The following is a 22,141-nucleotide window of genomic DNA, read 5'->3' on the forward strand; positions in this document are numbered from 1 at the left end:
TCTCTCTCTCCCTCTCTCTCTCCCTCTCTCTCTCTCTCTCTCTCTCTCTCTCTCTCTCTCTCTCTCTCTCTCTCTCTCTCTCTCTCTCTCTCTCCCTCTCTCTCTCAATAGCTAAAACACAAATTATGGGGTTCATTGATTGACTACCGGTAAAAGAAAACACCATCGTCACTTCCCAGGGTGACGGACGTCAACATATCTCGTTTGTACAGAGCAACGTTTCACTATTACATACACACACGCTGTGTGTATGTTAGCCTGTACGTGCGTGTGTGAAAAATGCGCGCTTTCTAGGACCTAGAAGACACTTAGAACTGCATCAATGAGCCATTGATAACTTGGCCCTCCCCCTGTCCTTCCTCGCAGCCAGAGCAGCAAGAACCGACGATGGAGCGCAGGGCATCTCGGCGCAGCACCGTGGAGGACGCCAACGACGCCGAGAACTTCCAGGAAGTCCGGCTGGACGACAATGGCAACATGGAGGAGGCACCCATCACCGGTGCGTGCATTAGCCCTGCACGTCTTCAGCAAACGATATACAAGCAAACCCTTGTTATGCCAAAATCGCCCTACAAGAAGTGTCGCTGTATTCGAAGTGTTTCATGGTTCCAACGGCTGCGCATAAAGAGCAAATATTATCCATTTTTGCAAGGTATTGCTTGTAACGAAGTCAGTATCCAGTCACTATGACCTCGCTATAATGAAGGTTTACTTTAGCTCAAGCTATCATCTCAATTTTGACAAGCCCCTCAAGGAGGGCAGAAGAATAAACTAACGCAGTGCCTAGAGTGCCGTCCGACGGCCCTCTAGCTAAGCTCTGCCGGCGTGTAGTTTAAGAGGACTTGTTGTTGGGCGAGTTGGTGCATATTCTCAAAAGGAGTAAAATGCGCTAAGGAAGACGCCAAACAGGGAGAGGTACACAAGGTCAAGGATTGCGCCTGTCCTTGTGTACCTCTCTCTGTGTTGTCTTCCTCAGCGCAGTTTACCCCTTTTGAGAATCTGCAGGCATGGCTAGAGTACCATGCCTGCACCCAAGGCCATGCCATGCCATGCCATGCCATGCCATGCCATGCCATGCTATGCTATGCTATGCTATGCCATGCCAAGCCATCCATGCCATGCCGTGCCATGCCCTCAGCGCTGAGCTAGTGTGCCGTCAGATGACATTCGAATATTTAGGACAAGGTTAGCACCGCCCAAACCGTGTGTGGTTGTGGTGTGGGGGCTCTGTCTTAGCTTCTTGATGCCAAGGACTGTGCTTCGAGACCGGCTCTTGCCTCTGTTGTTTTGTTTGCCAGCCCCACCTCACAGGAAGCACCTGCTGGGCACTCTGCTGATTTTCATCAGAGAAGCCGGCATTGAGGACTGCTTCTATCTGCCTATCTTTCCCTGTTCTCCCCACTCCTTACTTCCCATCCCTCTTCCGACTCTTGACCGAGGCCTCCGATCATATCACGAGTGACCGGAGTACGAGTGTCCCGGTGTGCTCTTTTAGTACGCGCTACGTTCTAACGCGAACAGTTAAAAAACGAGTGTCCCGGTGTTTTAGCACCGTGACGACATGAGACGACGACGACAGGAGACGCCGACAGCCAGATCCACTAAGGGGCTCCGCCCCTAACAGCCATAAGTATTGTTCCCCCATTGGTGTTTTTACCCCCGCCCCGCTTAACCGTAATGGAGCAAACAGCATTAAGCTGCGACTTTTGTTTCACCGTACCGCTTAAAAAAAGTAATGGAACATGTCACGTAGGTACGGGGTACGGTTTAATTGAAATCGACCCAACAAGACAATAATCCTGTCTTTGCAGCGACGCCTTATCTTCACCTTGTGACTTGCTTGTCCTCCCCCGGGATCCTCACGACAACTATTTGGGAACTGGCCGACCAAATTTTTCCTAAATGAGACCGAAATGTTGTGATTTACTCGTTGTTGCGTTACCTGGAAGGATTTAGGGAGAACACAGTAATGGTCCTAATAAAGGTCCGATATATATATCCCCAAATCCCGCTTGTATGCTGACTGGACGAGAGTCCGTTGCCTGATTATTAGGCACCGTAAAGAGAAAACTCTTCATTTATCCCGCATTAGGCAACACCTTTCCCATTCCACTCTATCCTCCATGTCTTCAGCGGCACTTTGTTCAAATGCATACAATTTGTCGCGCCTAGTTTGATGAATAAGCAGCCCAACCACACTTTCCCACTCCGTGGTAATGAATTTCTTCCATTTCCAGGTTACTGAAACCATTTCTCCGTGCATAACTTTCTAACCTCTCAGTATATCGCTCGAAGCCAGCACGTTTAGCCGGTCCAATTCATTTAGTTCGTTGTACATACATTTCACAACGTGCTCTTCATCACTTCTTAGCTCACCCTCCTTCCTCTTCTCCATCTCAATATACTCTCCTCTTCCCTATTCTCCATCGCAATATACTCTCCCTCTTGTCGGGGTCTGGTCGACCTTCCTAGTAGGATGACGACGTCACAGGGAACTTGCAGCTTCCGCGCAACGTCTGCGGCGCCCTACCAATTGTGCTACCCCGCTCGCTCCGCGCAGCCAAGCTCCTTTCGGGCGACGACAGGGCGAGTGCGCTGCGCATCCCGACGGCGGTGATGTACTCGTTCGGCGTGGTCATGCTGCTCTCGTCGTGCGTCATCCTGGTGTCGCTGTTCTACATCATGTCCACGGGCCGGCCTTTCTCGCCCCGGGACAAGCCGCTGCCCAAGCCGGACCCCACCATGACCATCAAGCTGCGCGTGGCCGACCTGCCCGAGAGCTTCATCAGCGCGCTGCGCCAGCAGGGCTCGCTGGGCGCCGCCGTCGCCGCGGGAGCAGCGGGCCACAACGTCTCGGCAGTAGCGGTGGGACCCGGTCAGTGGAGGAACGTTACAACATGTCTTACATTTATTTATTTATTTATTTATTTATTTGATTGATTGATTTAGATACCCTAGAGACTCCGAAAGGCATTACATAGGGGGCGGGGGGGATCAGAAAAGCAAAAATTGACACATGATGTACATAGGATCAGTATACAAAGAAAAAATTCACGCATCTCCACGAAGTGAATCAAGACGAGTGGGCGAAGCACTGTGGATCGTTCTTACCGTAAATCACCCGTGGCATTGCCCACTCAGCGTGTAAATGAGTGACAACGCGTGTGTACAGTATATACAATTTCAATTCAATCCAATTCGACACGAATCAATTCAATCCAATCCAATCCAATCAATGTAAATCGAATCCAATCCAATTTAATCCAAATCCAATCCAATGCTCCTCACACACGCGCAACACTGGGTACACGGACGCCAAGCCCCGGACAAAGCGACTTCCTAAGGGGCTTCGCCCCTTAAACATAGAAGATTTACCTATGCAGGGCAAACAATACAATTTCTACACTGGGAAGTTGCCATCGGCCTAACAATGAACACAAAATGTGTTTCAACAGAGGCAACGCAGCACGCGAGCATTTAACACTTGTTTTCACAATTTACAAAATCACAACATAGACGAAGCAATAAAGGAACATATAACACTCGGCTTGAAATTAACGAAGTCAAGTTCCATCTATTTGCGCAGGGTACTCATTTTGTAGATGTGATAATAGCGCTGCTTCAAAAGATGGGGCAAGTTTGTCGAAGAGACTATGTTCGGGAAACGTGTCTCACTCGGTAATGCTCAGCACAAGAGGTGGGGTAAGTAAAGATGGGATTCTCCGAAGTCCGGTGTCGATCAGGAACCCAATCGCCCGGGCTCCGGTTGATTTGGCATGAGGCTGGCTGGGTGATGGTGTTGAAGTTCTTGGAGATGGCGGTCGAATTGACGAACTCGAGGCGTTGAAGTTGATTAAGTGAAACGGAAGTTTATGTACAGCTATTTACAGTATGAAAACTGGGTACATGAGAAATAAAAAGAAAAACTTCAAACTTCGGCTAGACGCTAGCTCCGAGTGCGCACAAATCACTCGAGCTCCTCAATTTCGTCTAACTCTCCTACTCTCGGAGCGTACACAAACCACTCGAGAAACCACGGCCGAGACTCTGTCTCGCCGCAAGATCCGTCTAGTTGCCCGGTGCGGCGCTGCACCCTACCTCCGACGCGATCTTAACCTCGACTAGGGGGCTCACAAATCCCAACCTAGCGTTAACGGTCGAGACTCCTTGTCTCGCCGGGAACTGCCAGCTCAGCGCTCAGACAAGAACGATTTCCAACGGCCAAGTTCGGCCTTTTAAAACCTCGAGATCACCCTCTCTCGGGAACGCCCCTGTAGCGTTCGTACACGCGTATGGGAGTGCCCGAATTCACGTAGACAGCTGTCACTGAGCACGTCACGGAACCGCTATCTCAGGTCAACGGACCGCCCGCGGGCCAGAAAACACGTACGACCCCGAGGGATGAGCGCGAAAGACGCGATTGTGCGTCATGCTGACCGGGACGTGTTAACAATAGAGACTCGTGCGGCGCTTGTCCGGACGACGGTAATCCCACCACCTCCGCGCGTCAAGTAGAAATTCCTGGAATCCGGCTCCGCAGTCTGCCCTCTCAATGGGGGATCATCCTTGTGGCATGCGGTGAGCCAGACAATCCGTCTCCCGCGCACGCCGTGACCAATTGGCGTCGACTGCAGCGCAGTGTCGGCAGTGCTACGTCGCCAGACAGAGCGGCGGGTTCTCACGCGCAGCCCGGGCGCCTGGCCGCTAATCTCATAAGTGGACCTTACAGGGTGCTTATGGTGTCCACCAGTTGGGCAGACACTTAATTGGCGCCTTGCTACGCCCCTTTATAGGCAACTTTGGGAAGCTGAAGAAGCTACGGAAATGAGGACAATAGGGGCGACATTTAGGGACTGGAAACGAGCATAACAGATCGGGGAAGAAATGTTCAAGACATCTTGGCTTCCATTAAAAGAATATAGTGTAGTTGGCCCAGCCATGAAATGTAGAAAATGGCGAGAGGTGGACAGATTTACTAGTAAAACGGCTACCCAGTGACGGAATTAAACAGCAGAGGAAGACAGACAACTCGATTGCGGCATCATAAAACTGTTGGTGAAGGATTGCACTCGGATGATGTAGTTTTGGGGCAGTCGGAAGCATACGGGAGGGGCATTAGTCCCACTGTGTACCTCCAAAGGCCGATCCGATGAGCATGTTTGCAGGGGGGGAGGTGGTGTCCTGTGCAGGCTACTACTTACTGGGACATGGGGCATTTTTAAGTGCGAATGCACTTCTTAAGCGAGCCTGAATCGTCCGCCGCCGTCGTCCGCATAGCAACAGCTGCGGGTGCGCGCGCTCCTCGTCTTCCCTAGCAACGGGGGGAGATGGGTGCACGCTACTCTCCTCCTCCTCTCTCCGCTCAGTGACTGCGGGTGTTGGGCGCCTCCTCTCCACTTCGGGCGGGAGAGCTCTCGCTCGCGTAGCGGGCGCTCCGCATTCCGACGCGTGAGGGCGCTCGTGTAGCCCTCGCCGTAACGGCGGGCGCTACTCTCCTCCTCCTCTCTCCGCTCAGTGACTGCGGGTGTTGGGCGCCTCCTCTCCACTCCAAGATCACGATATCCACCGTAATCGCGCAATCAACAACCGTGCATTCACACTTACACACTCTCCCCCTCGGGGAAGTGCGAGGGAATTTTTTGTGCGCACACATGAGGCTGTATGTCTCTGCGATGCTGCTAACAACCTACTTTTCTGATAGATTCAGGGTAGAGGTTTCGGCTATTCGGTTGCAGAACTTCAATGGGGTAAAAAGCGTTAAAGAGCAGGGACCCAAGGAAGACCACTTGAACTGTTGTTCTAGTGTTCTTCCTTAGGTCCTTGTTCTTTAGCTTTTTTACCATGTCGAAGCTCGGAGACATGCCGGCTTGTCCTCTAGAATCAACCTCCATCAATGTATTGTCCCAATGGACGTCTTTAAATATGCGGTCGACTTGGGTTTTTCACCTCAAGAATGTTTCACTCTAAAATCGCAAAATGTTATTCCTGCAATCATTATGACGAATGGGTATATTGTTGCGTTGACACAGTAGAAGTGTTAATAGGCAAGACGCCATTTGGGGCCAACGACAAGAGTTCTTAGTAACGTTCCCGGAAAATTAGCCATCGCTTCTACGCGTTTCCAAACAATTAGCCCTAGTAATACGGCATTACGTGCAGTTGCCGTAGATACACATTTGAAACTTCTATTTATATTTTGCAGTGCCGAGCAAAATTCCCAATTTTAAACACCCCAAGGACGTCTTAAAGTCAGGTTCGGACGTCCGTCGGATGTTTCTAGGATAAGCAATACTTTACGCAGGACAATCCCAAGGAGGTACGGGGTACTTTCACCGTATCTTAACGAACGTCCCACGTATGTATACGAATGACCAGAACCGAATGTTTGACGGATGTTCAATAGACAAGTCAGTGGGTCCCCTAACAGAACGCAAATTAAAAGAATAGAATGAGGAGTATCTTCTCCCTCGTAACTTGCCCATTAAAGCTACGTGCACACTAGCGTCGAACTTGCCGTGCCGCCCTGCCGACGGCCGCCAGCGACGGGGCGCCGCGCCGTCGAAGAAGGCCACACCAACTCGCCGCCACGGTGCTCACGTGGTACACCCGTTCTGCGGGAACGGTCTCGAGCGAGAGCTCTCCCCCGCTTTTCTGAGAAGTTCTCAGGCGAAATACGAGAGTTTTAGCAGTCCGTCCGTACCGTCGTGTACGGAGTTATCGGGACCCGTGTGGGCACTTGTGCATTCGTCGCGGTAGGGGGATTAGTTCCGCGTGCCTGCCTTCGCCATGTACGCGCCTCCTCGCCCTTCCGCACGCGCAGGCGCGGACGGGTCCCGGTAAACCCGGTAACAACGTAAGCAACGGAACGGACGGACTCGCGAAAGCGGCGGCGGGAAAGCGGCAACAGGTTGGTGCGCACGTGCCCAGCGCGTCGACCATCGCACTCTATCGCTCATTGCGGCACGGCAGAAATGGGTCTCGGATCCATTTACTCTGCGGCAAGGAAAACGAGCCGTTCTCGCCGAAAACAGGTTTCCAGTGGCTGCCGACGTCGGCAAGCGGCGCGCGGCACGGCACGCCGCAGCTTGTGTGCCGCAAGCTTAACACCGTCTGCCGCAACCTTAACACACGACGGAACGGCCGGAGCATACGGACTGCTAAAACTCTCTAATAGGGAGTTTCAGCAGTCCGTCCGTTCCGTCGTGTACGTTGTTACAGGGTTTACCGGGACCCGTCTTCGCCTGCGCGCGGAAGGGCGAGGAGGCGCAGACATGGCGAAGGCAGGCCCGCGGAGCTAATCCCCCTACCACGACGAATGCCCAAGTGCCCAGACGGGTCCCGGTCAACCCGGTAACAACGTACACGGCGGAACGGCCGGACTGCTAAAACTCTCTATTGAACTATTGAACTCTATTGAAAAACTCTCTATCGCCACTTCTTACAACGTACGCCAGCGCCTGGCGTGGTTTCTGCCTTTTTTCCGTACTAACTATCGCCTACAGTCCTTGTTCTATATTGTCTTGAGAGTAATAATATCTGCCTCGACAGAACTTCAAAGAAAAAATTGTATACGGTTATTTACCTGTTCGAATCACTGTGAATTATCTTGATGAGATTGCATTAAACTGTTTGTCAAGCAGCAAATTGTACGAACAGCAAACCCCTTGTGCTGTGTTTTAGGATTTTTTTTTGTTTTATGCTGTGCCTTTTCAGCTGTGTGCTATCTTTTTATGCCTGTGTTTATTTTATTTTGTTTGTTCTCGTGCAAGTGCGTTTTTGTGATTTTATTTTATCCTTCCGAGCGACCGACATATTACGTAGACGTCACAATTGTCCTTTGGCCAATGCATGAAGCGAATTGTATGCGAACCACGCTGTCGGGTTGGGCGTATGGGGTCTTCAAGCTGCCTTGTTTGCAGCTTTTTCCCATGCGTCCTCTCTCTACTCTACCGCAGCAAGAGAGAAATAAAGCTTCAATTCAATGTTGTGACGCAGTTCCCCCAGCGTTTCACCACTCTTTCCTTTCACGCAGCCGCCCACGCGAGCCGTAGCCACGCAGACAGCCACCGGCACGTGGGATCCGTCTCCCACCAGGAGGCCAACCGGCACGTCGTGCTGGAGCGGCCGGGTGAGCCTCAGGTCCTGTCCCAGTTGTACGGGGGCTCGGCCGGCGAGGAAGCCTCCGCCCTCGGTGCGTCCATCCTGCCGGGGAGGGACGTCAAGGAGATCGTGGTCATACAGAGCCCCATCTGCAGCCAGGTCTGGGAGAGCCAGCGCGTGGACTGTCACCCGGAGTCTGTGCCGAGCTTCGAGACATGCCGGTGAGACGACACAGTGAGGAAAGTTTCGCTGTGGGAGCTACGGAGTATCCCCCCCCCCCCCCTGCATAGGGACGAGTTCCCTACTCAGTATAAGCCAGCGGGGACGGCGATGCTGTGTCTGGAGCCTTGACGGTGCGGCACGCCGCATGCAGACAGTGGGGCTCTTCGATTTACAGTCTCGGACTCACCGCGCACTCCCCGAGATGCAGTTCGGCGTTCGATTTTCCCGTGTATCCCTATGGATTTTGAAATCCTCGCACTACCCGCGAACTATCCGCCGTGAGTCCGAGACTGTAAATCGAAGAGCCCTACTGTTTTCCAGCGCTGTACAACTAGAGCTGCCAGTTTATCGTCTGCAGTCGCTGAAACTGACTCGCCTCCAGAGCTCGATTCAATCAAGAACAAACGGAAACGACTGCAGGGGGCCTCGATTTGCATTGTAGGGCGTTTCATACGCCATAGACCGTTCTGTTCCTAAATTTAAAATTAGTGTCATTGTTATAGTGGCAAAGCAGTGTTTTTAAGCGAATCTTTGTATTGCTAAACGAACGGAAAATAGGGCGGTCCGGTGTACGCAGAAAACTCATCCGGCGCTACCCCATGCGCATGCGCGAAGAAACCAGATTGTAGAGAGTTAAAAGCAAGAAGAGAGCGATAAAAAATTCCTCTCGCAACAGAGCGCGCGCGCAGCAAGCTATTCAGTGACGCACAGCTGTAGCGATAACGTCGGGAACGGGCCGCGGCGGCGCGGACGGAGCAACGTCACGTGACAACGGCAAACACCAACCGCACGTTATTTCGAAATGGGTAGGCCAGGTTCTATACGTACCCCCGACGAGCGGGCAGCTTACGGTAAACGACGCTGCGAGTAGAAACGGAACTGACCTCCGTGCCATTACTGCAGCCCGGGAACAAAGACAGGCTTTTGGACCTCGCAATGTCCGACTGTTGGCGTTCGTGCTCACATCAGTATAAACCGAATATGTATACGTCAAACCGCCTAAAAGGTTGCAAATCGCGGCAAAACGCAAAAACCATAACTATCAACGCTAATTCGCGGAAAAGAGGTTAGGGAGAGAGAGAGAGAGAGAGAGAGAGAGAGAGAGAGAGAGAGAGAGAGAGAGAGAGAGAGAGAGAGAGAGAGAGAGAGAGAGAGAGAGAGAGAGAGACGCACAGCACCGTGTAAATCTAAGCATCTGTGAACAAAAGGTTCACAAAAGGTTAGAGAGCAAGAGAGATTCAAAAAAGGCTAGAGAGAGAGAGAGAGGTTTAACAGTTTCGCGTGGCTCCTGGAGAGCCATGCTGCGCATGCTCCAGGAGCATTGGATTGAATTGTATTTGAATTGGATATGATTGGATTTGGTTTGTATTTGCATTGGATTGTATTAAATTTAATTGTAGCGGATTGGATTCGATTGGAATTGTATATAGTGTACACATGCGTTGTCACTCATTTACATGCGCGAGTGGGAAATGCCACGGGTGATTTACGGTAAGAACGATCCCCAGTGCTTCGCCCACTCGTCATGATTCACTTCGTGGAGATGCGTGAATTTTTTTTTTAACCATAAGGAGCCACGCACGGCTAAATACTGGCCTCACTTTACAGCGTCGCTGGTTAACCATCTGTGCTACGTAGTGCAGTTGTGCATTTCTAACGAACCAAGCTTCTATTTTCCCTCGGCCATTTTAAGCCCATCTTGTGCGCCGTGAATCTCGTCACAGCACGCGTGGCTGCTGCTTCGAGCCCGTGAACGCGACGGTGGACACTCTCGAGCCCGGCTTCGTTCTTCCACCGGCGTGCTTCTACCCATCCAACTACCTGGGCTACAAGGTGGACTCCGTCCACCGGTCGCCCACACGCACCCTCGTCAAAGCCGTGCGGGTCACTCCCTCAGGGCTGCCCGACGACCTCGAGACCATACAGGCGGAGGTCATCAACTACAACGAGAACACCGCCCGCATCAGGGTACGTTGAGGCGATATTCCTTTCCGAGATAGGTACAAGCCGGGCACTTCCGGTGGGATTCAAAACGTCATTTGAGTTTTTTTTTTTTTCTTTTTCAAATGAGCCAGATTCAGAAACCGAAACTAGATGGGATAAAACTGCAGTGACAAGAAAAAAAAGGCACTTCCATTGCTGAGGCTCTAACCCGAGGCTTTCGTCCCAAATCCCGTGGTCGTACCACTCCACCGCCTAGGCAGAACAGTGGAGTGTTTTAAGCAGTTGCGCAAAAGAATAAAAGACGTGTTCCAATTAAGCGAAGCAGTAGGTGGCACTGTGTGCGCACCGGAAATGCCTGGCTTGTACCCGCTAGGGAACGGAACTTTGCTTTGCTGTGGACGACCTTTGGAGCTTCAAACGGGATGACAGCAGAGGACACACACGACGGCGCTAACTCGCAACAGACTTTATTACGCATAAACACAAATATAAATATACTCAGAATGAACACGCGCCCAGGTCAACCCCTGAAGTGCGGTTTGATAAACACAAGATTGCAACGGTTGCAGAATTACGATTCGATAAGCACAAGTTTACAATTAATGTTCAAATTCAACAAACAACCCACGAAATACCTCAGTTAACGCATTCGATAAGAAAAGAAATTTCTTTTGATTTAATGCCACCGACGCGTGGCTGACACACTTTTCATCATTCTTTAAAGCTCGCTGGTGTCTTCCCGCATCTGCAAGTGTTCAGACTGTCTTGACTTTATCCAACCGGCGAAACTGCTTGCACTCACTGAATAGCCAAAGGTCACCATCAATAGTTCACAGTGACTCTGGCTAGTCAGTGAGCGGAAGCGGTTTGATTGATTGATTGTAGGATTTAACGCGCCGACGCAACACATGCGCTGAGGCGCGCCGTAGTGGAGGGCTCCGGAACAATTTTGTCCATCTGGGGATCTTAACGTGCGCCGAAATCTCGCACACACGGGCGTTTTCGCTTTTCGCCTCCATCAGAAAAGCGGCCGCCGCGGCCGGGAATCGAACCCGTGACCTCCTGCTCAGCAGCGCAACACTGAGGCACCGCGGCGGGTGAGCGGAAGCAGTTTCGCCGGTTGGGTGAAATCCCGCCATGATGCACCAGTATTTAGACCACTTCCTCGTATGTTTGCCCTTCCGACATGCACCAAGGAAATTACACCCGCAGTTACTGACGAAGTTTAATGCTCCGCGTTGGAACGGTGGTTTGGGCTAGTTGGTGCATACTGTAAATCAAAACAGCGCATGCAAGACGGGACACAGCGCCCTGTGTCGTCATTTTCTTGTCCCTTCTTTTTACGCTGTTTTGATTTTCATTTAATGCCCCGGCCATGAAATGCAAAGAAATACAGAAAATTACGAAATAACGTTCAGGTCGTCAAAAATATTTTGGAGGAATGAACGCAGTCTAATTGTCAAAAAGGGCAACAGATTCGTCACCAAGGCACTGCTATATAGTGCAGTAATGCGCGTATCGTGCAAAACACGCGTTGCTAATACAACGTGTCGAAGGTTAAACTCGAAAGGAAAGAATTTCGACTAGGTTATCTAATGTACGACGCAAATAACCCGTCAGTTGGGCGTTGCCTAAAATACGGCGCCGTGACTCCGTTCGCTACCACGCATGCGCAGATCTACGACCCGAGGAATGCTCGCTACGAGGTCCCACTGCCGAACGTCCCTCAGCAGGACCACTATTTTCCCGTGCTCTACGAGACCGCGGTCAGTCCAGCCGGGGACATCGAGATCATCCGGCCGGTGTCCCGAAAAGTGGTGTACGTACGGCGCGCGAGCACGAGGACGCTGGTTGGAATCCCGGCCGCGGCGGCCGCTTTTCTGATAAAGGCGAAAAGCAATAACGTCCGTGTGTACGAGATTTCGGCGCACGTTAAAGATCCCCAGATGAACAAAATTAATCCGGAGACCTCTACTACGTCGCGCCTCATCGCCTGCTTGCGTAGGTGCGTTCAACCTTACAAACAATTAAACAACCAATCAATCACGTACGGCGCGCAGGGTCTCGGGGCACGTGCTCCCCCAGTAAGGGTTCAAACACATGTGCGGAACGCGGCGCGTTTTTTACCTCTCCATAACAGGTCCCGTAGCCTTCATGCGTGTTCCTGAGCCCTTCCTGGACCGATTTCCGGAGACGGAAAACGCTTGAGGAAATGCGTCGCTTTCCGCAAATGTGTCTGACCGCTTAATTCTCGCTTTCGCATCTGCTGCCGGTGGAGACGAGTAGTAGATCACTGAACGCGTTTTTTTTTTTTTTTTCTTCTCTCATATGGAACTCATCTTCGGTTGAATCTGTGTCGGCTGAATCTGTGCAAGACGTAGGGATTTATTTTTGGCTTTGATCTTAGTCATTGCCTTTACCGGATACAGACAGTCATGGATGTACAGATGAGTGGACGATCAGACAGTTGAATGCAGAGATGGCTGGGCGGACGGACGGGCGGACGGACGGACGGACAGACAGACAGACAGACAGGCAGAAGCGTACATCAGTGGCAAGTCCTTGCCCGTTAAGGGCGACCGTTACCTGTTGATACCAGCCACTTGGATGCCCGATTCCGACCTCACCATCACAAGCTGCATGGTGATGATAACGCAGACATCTTAAATGAGAAAGATCGACGACGCCTCCTGGTTTCATGCAGCTTTCACACGAACCTGTCGACGTTGGTGTTCGCCGACCAATTCCTCCAGATGTCCACGTACATCCCTTCCCGCTATGTGTACGGCATCGGTGACGTCAAGTCTCCGATCCTGCGCAGCACCGACTGGCAGCGGATCACCCTGTTCAACGCGGGACGATCGCCCACTGTGAGTTTCCACACTAAATACGTCTTCGTTAATCTCTCATCTCTTCTTTCTGAGGCATGTCCTCGTATGGACATACGGAACCCCTCCCACTGAATAGTTATTTCGGAAGCGATACATGAGTAGAGAGGCAACTGCAAGGTCAGACACAGGCAGGAAAAGTTCACTGTCCTTTTAGATGCGACGCTCAGAGCATCTCTTGTCGGCGGCCCTGTCCTTCCTGCGTGCGTCCGTTGTTGTCCGCGTGCGTCCGTTGTTGTTGTCCGCAGCCACTCTCCCCCTCTCCTCTCCCATAGCGAACACTCTCTCGCGAGGGGCATTGGATTGGATTCGCTTGGCTTGTATTGGATTGGATTGGATTTGGATTGGATTGGATTAAAGTGGATTGCGTTGGATTGTGTTGCGTCATAGCCGCGGCACTCTCTCTCCGCGGTCTCCTCTCCTTCGGGCGCGCTGCGCATATAACCGGTGTGGCGCTCTCCGGCGGCCTTTCGGTCGACGGTTGCTCTCCGCTTGCGCTTGAACCCCCCTCAGCGTCGCATCACACCAGGGTTCCCGCGAGGGGAGGTGGGCGTAATTTTGTTTCTGTGAGAAAGAGTGAACAGCAGAGTTGACCATAGGGCATGAACAACACGGAACAAACACTTGGGTTTGAGAATACTTCCTAGATAATTAGCTGAATAAAACTTGGACACATTAGTTTCATTATTGCTGAAAAACATAGGGCTGTCCATTTCCTTCTCGTAGAAACCTATGTTTTGACTGCATATAATTGTGAAAAGTAGATGAAACTCGGCATAATGATGCAGTCGTCATATCGGCCAATTCCAAGGTACTTTTTTTAAGGTACCTACATTAGATTGAGAGCTACGGAACATTCACTAGAAAGTTGGCTTTTCTGAAAGATCTAATTTTGTCTGCGCGACTTTTTTCTCCAAGTCCAATCGACGCACGTTGTTTTCGTCTGCCATTACGTTTTATCATGTGGTCAGAAAATCTCTAACAGATAGTGCACATGAAAAGTTATGCTATGAATTAAAAATAGAAAACGAGAGTAATTGGCGGCGTCACGGACAATTAATAACTGCCTCGGTAAGCATGGCTTCATACGGTCACGACGGCATTGTGTATCATGTGGTCAGCTGTAATAGCGCCAGCGGTAAGAGCCAAACTGGCTGTGTTATGGAGGCATTAGCAAAAGGTGATAAAGCGGCTTATAAAAAATTTCAATCAACAATTTCGATCAATTTTTGTACCGAGGACGCCTCCCTTAAGCTTAAAACTAACCCCGTCTTTTGGTCTTTCAATAAAAGCCTTTTTCTCTCAATCAGCCAACAATCTATCAACCGACCTATCAGTTTCCTTCCACACTTTCGATCACAAATAACCTCCTTTCAGGCCGAGAATTCGCAGCCCTAATGTGTGGTCGTCTCTCTGTTGTTTACTTTACAGGAGGGCAAGAACCTGTACAGCAGCCACCCTTTCATGCTGGTCCACGAAGAGACGGGAGAGAGCTGCGGCATCTTTTTTCTCAACAGCAACGCTATGGGTGAGTCATGGCCGATGGCGGGAGGCCGCCACAACTTACGCCATACGCGGCCTTGCAAACGTCAACACAGATGATGCTGAATAACGCAGTACACAAAATCAGCCTGATAAATTTTTCACACGCGAAAGTGGGACGAAAGTGTATTTGTTGTTTGTTAGCGAAATTTGTAACACGGCCTTGCTTACGGAGAGTAGCGTCACGGGGAATTATTCGTCACCTCATTCGTCTCTTTGTGAGGGACTAGCCTCTATGCAGTGGTAAAACTAGAGACCCTGTAGCGGGAATAAAGCAGTACTCTCACACCTTCAACAAAACGTATTACATCTTGGGTTTTTTTTTTTATTATTCCTCAAATCACTCTTCGATGAGCAGCACACCCCAGAAATAGCTCTTGTGCAGTTTCGTTCCACTGAGGTAAGAAAGAAAACCTTTTGTCTTTTATTCGAGGATAGCAAAGAATTACATTTCGCCTATTTCTTAGTACTCGAGGTATACTATGTCCTGTAATATGTCATGTCCTGCATATGTCCTGTCCTGTAAGCCTGTCCTGTCCTGTATATGTCCTGTAAGCCAAAGTACCGCCCCTCTTAACAACACGCGCAGACGTCGTCCTGAAGCCAAGTCCATCGGTGACCTTCCGCTCCACTGGCGGCATCGTGGACGTGTTCGTGTTCCTGGGTCCTAGCCCGTCGGCCGTGGTGCAGCAGTACACGGCGCTGGTGGGGCGTCCCGCGATGCCCCCGTACTGGGCGCTGGGCTTCCACCTGAGCCGCTGGGGCTACGCCAGCATCGACGAGGTCAAGGAGGCGCGCCGGCGCAACGTGCGCGCGGGAATCCCCGTCGAGGCCGTGTGGCTGGACGCCGACTACATGGACGGCCTCAAGCCCTTCACCTACGACAAGGTCCGCTTCGCTGGCCTGCCAGAGTTCGCCCAGGACCTGCACAAGCGGGACATGAAGGTCGTCCTCACGCTGGTACGTCGTTTTCTGGCAACCTTGTTGCTGTTCTACGAAGTGCTGTTCTACCCCTTCGACGTCTGAAGTAAAAACCTTGAGCTCCCTCGGCAACAGAATGGCAGAGAACGATATATTTGACGGGAGGAGACAATATTTTTACTTAGTTTTGAATGTCTTCGGATGATTGTTATTGTGTGAAGGATCGAATAACCCTCTATCGCCAGAACAACTGTGATGTAAGGCCGTTTCGAAGGCCTTCGAAAGCATCGTCTATCGAACTTTGGCGTTGTCAATCTATGGTGAACCAGCGCGCGAGTCGATCGAGTCAACTGTCAGTTGGAAGTCCACTTGCAGCACAGGTTTTAGACCGATAACGAAGCCTCAGGCAACAAAAGGAGACATGCGTAGGCCAAACTTAGACCGAAAGTTCGAAATTTTAGCAGGAAAAGTAAAGCATCAAATGCACTAAACAGACAAAGACGTGAGACTGTACCTCGTCATTCCTTTGTACATGCGTCTTACACGCAAATTTTCGTTCTTTAGCTAGCTTTTATAACGTAAAAACTATCAGTATTTGCGTGCTTGGCATGCAATGACACTGGTTCTTGTGCGTACCATGCAGCACCCGGGCATTGATGCCAACTTGGAAAGAGGCACGTACATACCTTTCGACGAAGGCCACAAGACGGCCGTGTTTGTGAGATCTGAAGCCGGTGACTACAATTACGGCATGGTAAGCAACGACTCTTTCCGAATTTTGGAAACCTACTGGGCAGCCAGTTCCATGTGCCACCTTCGACCAGTACTGCGTTTTGTCTCGAGCTGAGAGTAACTGGAACCAACTTGACTGGGACCACTTCCAACTGAAACCGTTCCAAAATAGGACCAGTTCAAATGGCCACAGTTGCATAGACTATTTTAACTGTAACCAGTTGGACTACCGTTTGGAAATTTTCGCCTGGCCATGACTGTACGCAGCATACACCGTATTGAGACCGTTTCAGGCGTTTGACTAGAAGCAGCAGATACCTTGACGTCACACTTTTGTACTGTTCCAGTGAGAAGTACTCACCCGACCTCTTCTCCGTACGCCGGTCCTTATCATAGCTCTTAGTTTGAGTTGTGAGATTCGTTGGAGAGCCCACGGAAAGCCCCTTTTCCGTTGAGTAAGCATCGATGGGAAAGGTTTTCTTGAGTTCTTTCATTTGATGCTGGTGATGGCGCTCACGTTTGGAGTGTTGGGAAGAACACGGGGAATTCTTTTTTTTTTTTTTTGGTCAAAGCCCACATACATCACGTCCTACCATTAAAAAAACCCGCCCGCATCTTCCCACTGGGGGAACTCGAGTAAATGCGTCGCATCTACTCGAGTCAAGCAAAGCGTCACGTCAAGCGAAAGCCAAGCAAAGACGCCCTTGACTGAATTCCGAACGCGCGCTCCGCCGCTTATATACGTTGAGGGGACTGCGTAAGCCGGTCCCAGTCGATGACGACGTTGGCGTACTTGTAAAGCGGCGTGGACTCTAGGTGTTTGAGCGAAGCGTAGATGTTGCTTCGCCGGAGAACGGCACACCGGTTATATGCGCAGCGCGCCCGAAGGAAAGGAAACCGCGGAAGAGAGAGTACTGCACATGCGCCGGCCCCAGCGCGTCTGCCGCGGCTATGACGCAACGTGCGGCGGCTATGACGCAACACAATCCAACACAATCCACTTTAATCCAATCCAATCCAATCCAAATCCAATCCAAGCCAAGCCAATCCAATCCAATCCAATGCCCCTCGCGAGAGAGTGTTCGCTATCGCCTCGACGCGACGCGCATGCGCAGTGAGCGTGTGGACGGCGCCGACGCCGACGCGGGACATCGTGCGACTAACAAATGCTCTGCATTTAAAAGAAGCCCAGTTAGTATGCGTTGCATATTGCCTCGAATCATGGATTGGATTTGTTTGTTTTTGCTTCTGCCGCCCCGCTGCACCGATCTATGTTATCTGTGTGTGCCAAGTGAAGCGCGTGTTCCATTCTGTATTTTTATGCCGCACGTGTTATCTATTTTGATAGGGAGAGCGTTTCGAACTAACGTCAACAGCCCAGAATAATCTTCTTTGGTCTACAGTGTTCTGGATGTAATTCGACGGTTGGAGAAACACTCGCGCCCACAGATAAATTCCCGCATAGCAGACGCCGCGGTATTCGATTCTCCGACACTCACCTGCGCCCGTCACTTTATTGACTGCTGCTTCGCCGCCTGTGTATTCTTTGAGTTGTTAGGAGAGCACAAGTTCACTCCAATAAACTTGTTTTTCCGTCAAGCCAACTGCGTCATCTTTGGCTTCATGACATAATAACCTCACCGTGACCCAGGTCGGCAACCGGAGCAAGCTCGTGTTCCCGGATTTCACGCACCCAGCGAGCGGCGACTACTGGACCAAGATGCTTTCCTACTTCCACGACATGGTGCCCTTCGACGGCCTGTGGCTGGTACGACCATTTTAACCACCTTTTGATTCGAGAAGGTACCTTTTCAGCGCATATGCGTCTATACGGAGAACGCTTCTTCCGGCTAGGCGAGAACACTGGCAAAAATCTCATGCAGAGCATTCTCTAGCTACCTCCTTGTCTGTACTGGTAACCAGAGGAGGTAAACCCGCGCCACGCGCGCACGGCGAGGCAGTACGCTTTCATTCACAATCTCACCACCCGATTGGCTGCGCCCCACGTATACGGAGCGGCAGTGCATACTTTGCATTCTTCCTTTTATAGAATACCCACAGCAGCTCTGGGAGTGCACTCCGCACGCCTAACGTTTGAGTTTGGGGTACACGGCGCAAATCGGTGCTTGCTGCTTGGCGTTCAATGCGCAATTTTTAAGGGTGCCGGTCCGAGGTGTTCAACCCCATGATGTGACGTCAGACCTAACGTCACAATCCTCGGGAAGTTAGGCCTAACATCTTCTGGCCAACAGCCTTACGGCACGCAGAGCAACGACATTCTCATCATACCTCTCACGACATGAAGCGTTTTAATTTTGCTGCACTTAACCCACTATTGTCATCATTGTCGTCGTCGTCAAAGAAAGTTGGCTTTCCTTCAGGACGCATTCGCGTTACAGACGCCATCAGTGAGAACGCTAAAGCTTGGCTTTTGTAAAAACAACTCAAAACGCGTTTCGAAGTGGCTCGCTGCAGTCGCGCTGAAGTCAATGATTGCTTCGTAAATCGTTTTTAAAGACCCTTAGTCTCGGTACTGGATAGGTCCTACCGTCCCTGTCCTACCTCCACTTCTCTACAGCAAAGTGCGCCCAGGCTTTTATCCATGTAAGCTATTTACACCTTTTTTGTCTATAGCTAACACCCTTACACTGTACCAAAAACAAAAACACCCTTTGCAAGGGTGAAATTAACGTTAAATCACCCTTAAAAGGGTGTATTCTTGAGTTTTTGCTAGTGTGTAAGGGTGTTGCAAACAGCAAAACACATTAAAGGGTGTTTTTTTCTTTGTTTTTTGCTGGGCTGTAGGGGTGTTAGTTATAGGCAGTGATTTACACTCTTAAAGGTTCAAATAATTTCACAGTGTACCCTTAACTTCGAAAGCATGCGTGAAAACTGTTCCAGGACCTGAACGAGCCTTCGAGCCTGTACAACGGCTCAGAGCGGGGTTGCCCAGCGTCGACGCTCGAAGAGCCGCCCTACCTCCCGGGCGAGGGAAACGAGGCGCTGAGGACCAAGACCCTCTGCATGACCGGCCGCCAGTACCTGTCCAGGCACTACAACCTGCACAACCTGTACGGCTTGACCGAGGCTCTGCGGACGTACGAGTAAGCGACGCACCTCAATACGGCATATTCAACGTTACTATGGGACTTATAATTTATGACCCACAGGCATAAAAATGTTTACCATCCCGCCCTGCACATTAATCGATCAGGGAGGGACAGACTAGTGTACTACAGAGATATTGTCGACCACTATAGGCTAGAAAGGGCAAAATACCCAGCCCCAGACAGCAAATGGCAGTCAGTGGCGTGGGGACGGCTGCCGACCGATTGTTTCCCCAATCCAGTGGCTTACAGCCGATGTTACCCAGGGCTGTATTCAGATAAATGCAAGGCGTGCGGTTACAGGGCTGACCTACAGCACATGGTATGGTCTTGCCCTCTGCGAAAAAATGACCCGCAAAACAGTAAGGCAGGACAGCCTGCACTCAACATAAGTTCGAAGGAGCAGTGGGAGACCGCGCTACTCAGCTCCGACCCGGGTGTCCTGACCCGGCTCGTCCAGATGGCCACGACCGCCGCCAGGGATCAATGGCGCCTGACCGAAGGCTAAGCGACAAATCTGGGCAAATGAAAGTTGTTCAATCAATCAGTCAATCAGTCAATCAATCAATCAATCAATCAATCAATCAATCAATCAATCAATCAATCAATCAATCCCTTCCTAAAAAAGTTGAGAGAAGCGCGAAAGCTAAAAGTGCGTGCAACCTTCGCTGAAAGTGCGTCCAGTCGATTGCCGAGCCTTCAAAGACCCAAATCGCAAACGAAGAACGAACAAATGCGACCATTTTTCACGCCCTAAGTAAACGCATCTACGAACGATCTAAATGTATAGCGATACGTGGTTTATGAGATAAAGGTATACTATTGTACTGCTTTATGATCAATGCTTGTATTGTCTTATCTAGAACCGTTCATTTTTCGAGATTTTCAATTAAGCGTTTCGACACAACGAAAGCCCAGTTTCACGCACGCGCCCTGTGTCCAGAGATCTTATCAGGTCTTGTCGGTCGACCAACCGGTCTATGGGGAAATTAATTAGTTTTTGACAGGACGCCACTGGTCCCACTAAAAACGATTTCGCTTTAAACCATCGTGCTCAATTACGAAAACATCTACAGTTCTACGAAAATGTTCCTAACAGCCTCTTTTGCTTATTTTAGAAGTATATCATTATTGTACTGAAACAAAAAATAAAAATTGCTTGGTAGACAGCGAGCGCCGTCTAGTTCGAACTAGCTAAACCATAATGTGTAGCCAGTTCATTTTTTTACCACTGCGTACAGAAGTTATATATTTCTGAAACTTTGAGTCCGGAACATTTTCATGAAACTGTAAGGCTTTCCGTATTAGATCACAGTGGGTTTTAAGCCAGTGGGCATTAATTAGTAAATGTCATAGGAAGGCGATTAGGTGAGTCCGCCTCTATGGTAGCAACAATGCGGAATCCTTCGGGTGTGGCGGGGCTGCTGTACGTATGGCTGGGATTAGGTTTTACTTGAGGTGTATATACACTAAGTACACTTCGTGTACACTTCGTGTACACTGCGTGTACATTCGGTGTACATTGGGCCTAACATATCGTGCGGAGAAGTGACACCGGTGCAGCACCAGGGTAATGAAGTGGCTACTGAGGGATGTGACTAGACGTATAGAGGAACCCCGATAACTCGACAATGGGATGAGAAAATTTTGGTTGCAGAGAAACGATATAGACAGTGCAGAATGGGCGCAGTTGGAAGTCAATGGAGGACGCTTTCACCAAGCAGTGGAAAATAGATAGGCTGATGGTCATGATGATTGTATGCGCACAGCGTATGATGATCACTCTACCTTTTGTGAGGTCGTTTTAGGAAGGCTTCGTTTTTCTGCAAAGGGTTCAAAATGTCACGTGCTTTACTGCTGGTCGATATGATGGAAGTCGTCGTGTTTCAATGTTCCTTGCCATTCCTGGTGGTGCTTCGGACTTGGGAACCCCCCAAAGCGAAAATGTTGTTACATTCCTCGCAGTTCCCTGCGCCAGATCCTGATGCGGAGGCCCTTCATCATATCCCGGTCCACCTTCTCGGGTCAGGGTCGCTACTCGGGCCACTGGAGCGGAGACATCGAGTCCGACTGGGAATCCATGCGCTCCTCCATATCGTGTACGTCTGCAATTGAAACTGCAACGGCGGAGTCCAGGGAGTCAATTGATTTCACCCTATTCTAATCCAACATAGTCAGATTCAATCGGCGTATCTCTTGTTCTTTGAATCGATGCCACGTGTACAGACACAAAAAGAGTTAAGAGGTCCACCCGGCTTGTTGGCTTCCTTTCTTGAGTAAATTTCAAGTCAAGGGACGAACGAGCTAAGTCGACGTCCTTACCCATTGGATCCCCTGACACTAAGGATCTGTGCAATCGAAATCAGCAAAGATTACATCATTACGCTTCTCCGCCTACATCGCTGCATTAAAGGGGTGCGCACACATGGGGACGTGCAGAGCGACCGCTTTTAGCGACCTTGTGTAAGATCTAATTCAGTTCATTCTGCAACATAAAAATTAAAATGTCACGTTTAGTTACTCAATTAAACAACATTGATTCAACTTGTAATATTTTCCCTCTTCAACTTGCAGAATTCTGACTCTGTTCTTTTTTGGGTCATTCTAACTTATCTGAATTCCCTTGCAACCACAGAAGAGTAAACTGCAGGCGTAACAGCTACCCGACGTGTAACGGCCGATAGT

At 50.3% G+C, this 22,141-nt stretch overlaps 1 protein-coding gene across 1 annotated transcript in view; it reads left to right on the top strand.

The window, feature by feature from the left end:
* Window positions 1–387: 387 nt before the first annotated feature.
* The window catches only part of LOC144139291 (lysosomal alpha-glucosidase-like), a 35,662-nt gene continuing 13,908 nt past the window's right edge, over window positions 388–22,141 (top strand). The window contains exons 1-12 of the mRNA XM_077671686.1: window positions 388–499; window positions 2,561–2,875; window positions 8,033–8,321; window positions 10,047–10,290; window positions 11,943–12,085; window positions 12,971–13,136; window positions 14,586–14,682; window positions 15,286–15,656; window positions 16,261–16,371; window positions 18,001–18,117; window positions 19,251–19,453; window positions 21,422–21,555. Coding sequence (XP_077527812.1) covers window positions 388–499; window positions 2,561–2,875; window positions 8,033–8,321; window positions 10,047–10,290; window positions 11,943–12,085; window positions 12,971–13,136; window positions 14,586–14,682; window positions 15,286–15,656; window positions 16,261–16,371; window positions 18,001–18,117; window positions 19,251–19,453; window positions 21,422–21,555 — 2,302 coding nt within the window. The remainder of the gene's footprint in view (window positions 500–2,560; window positions 2,876–8,032; window positions 8,322–10,046; window positions 10,291–11,942; window positions 12,086–12,970; window positions 13,137–14,585; window positions 14,683–15,285; window positions 15,657–16,260; window positions 16,372–18,000; window positions 18,118–19,250; window positions 19,454–21,421; window positions 21,556–22,141) is intronic.

This window comes from Haemaphysalis longicornis, unplaced genomic scaffold, assembly GCF_048455015.1.
Source record: "Haemaphysalis longicornis isolate Haplotype H1 unplaced genomic scaffold, Haemaphysalis longicornis Haplotype H1 scaffold_5, whole genome shotgun sequence".
NCBI classification, from domain to species: Eukaryota; Metazoa; Arthropoda; class Arachnida; order Ixodida; family Ixodidae; genus Haemaphysalis; species Haemaphysalis longicornis.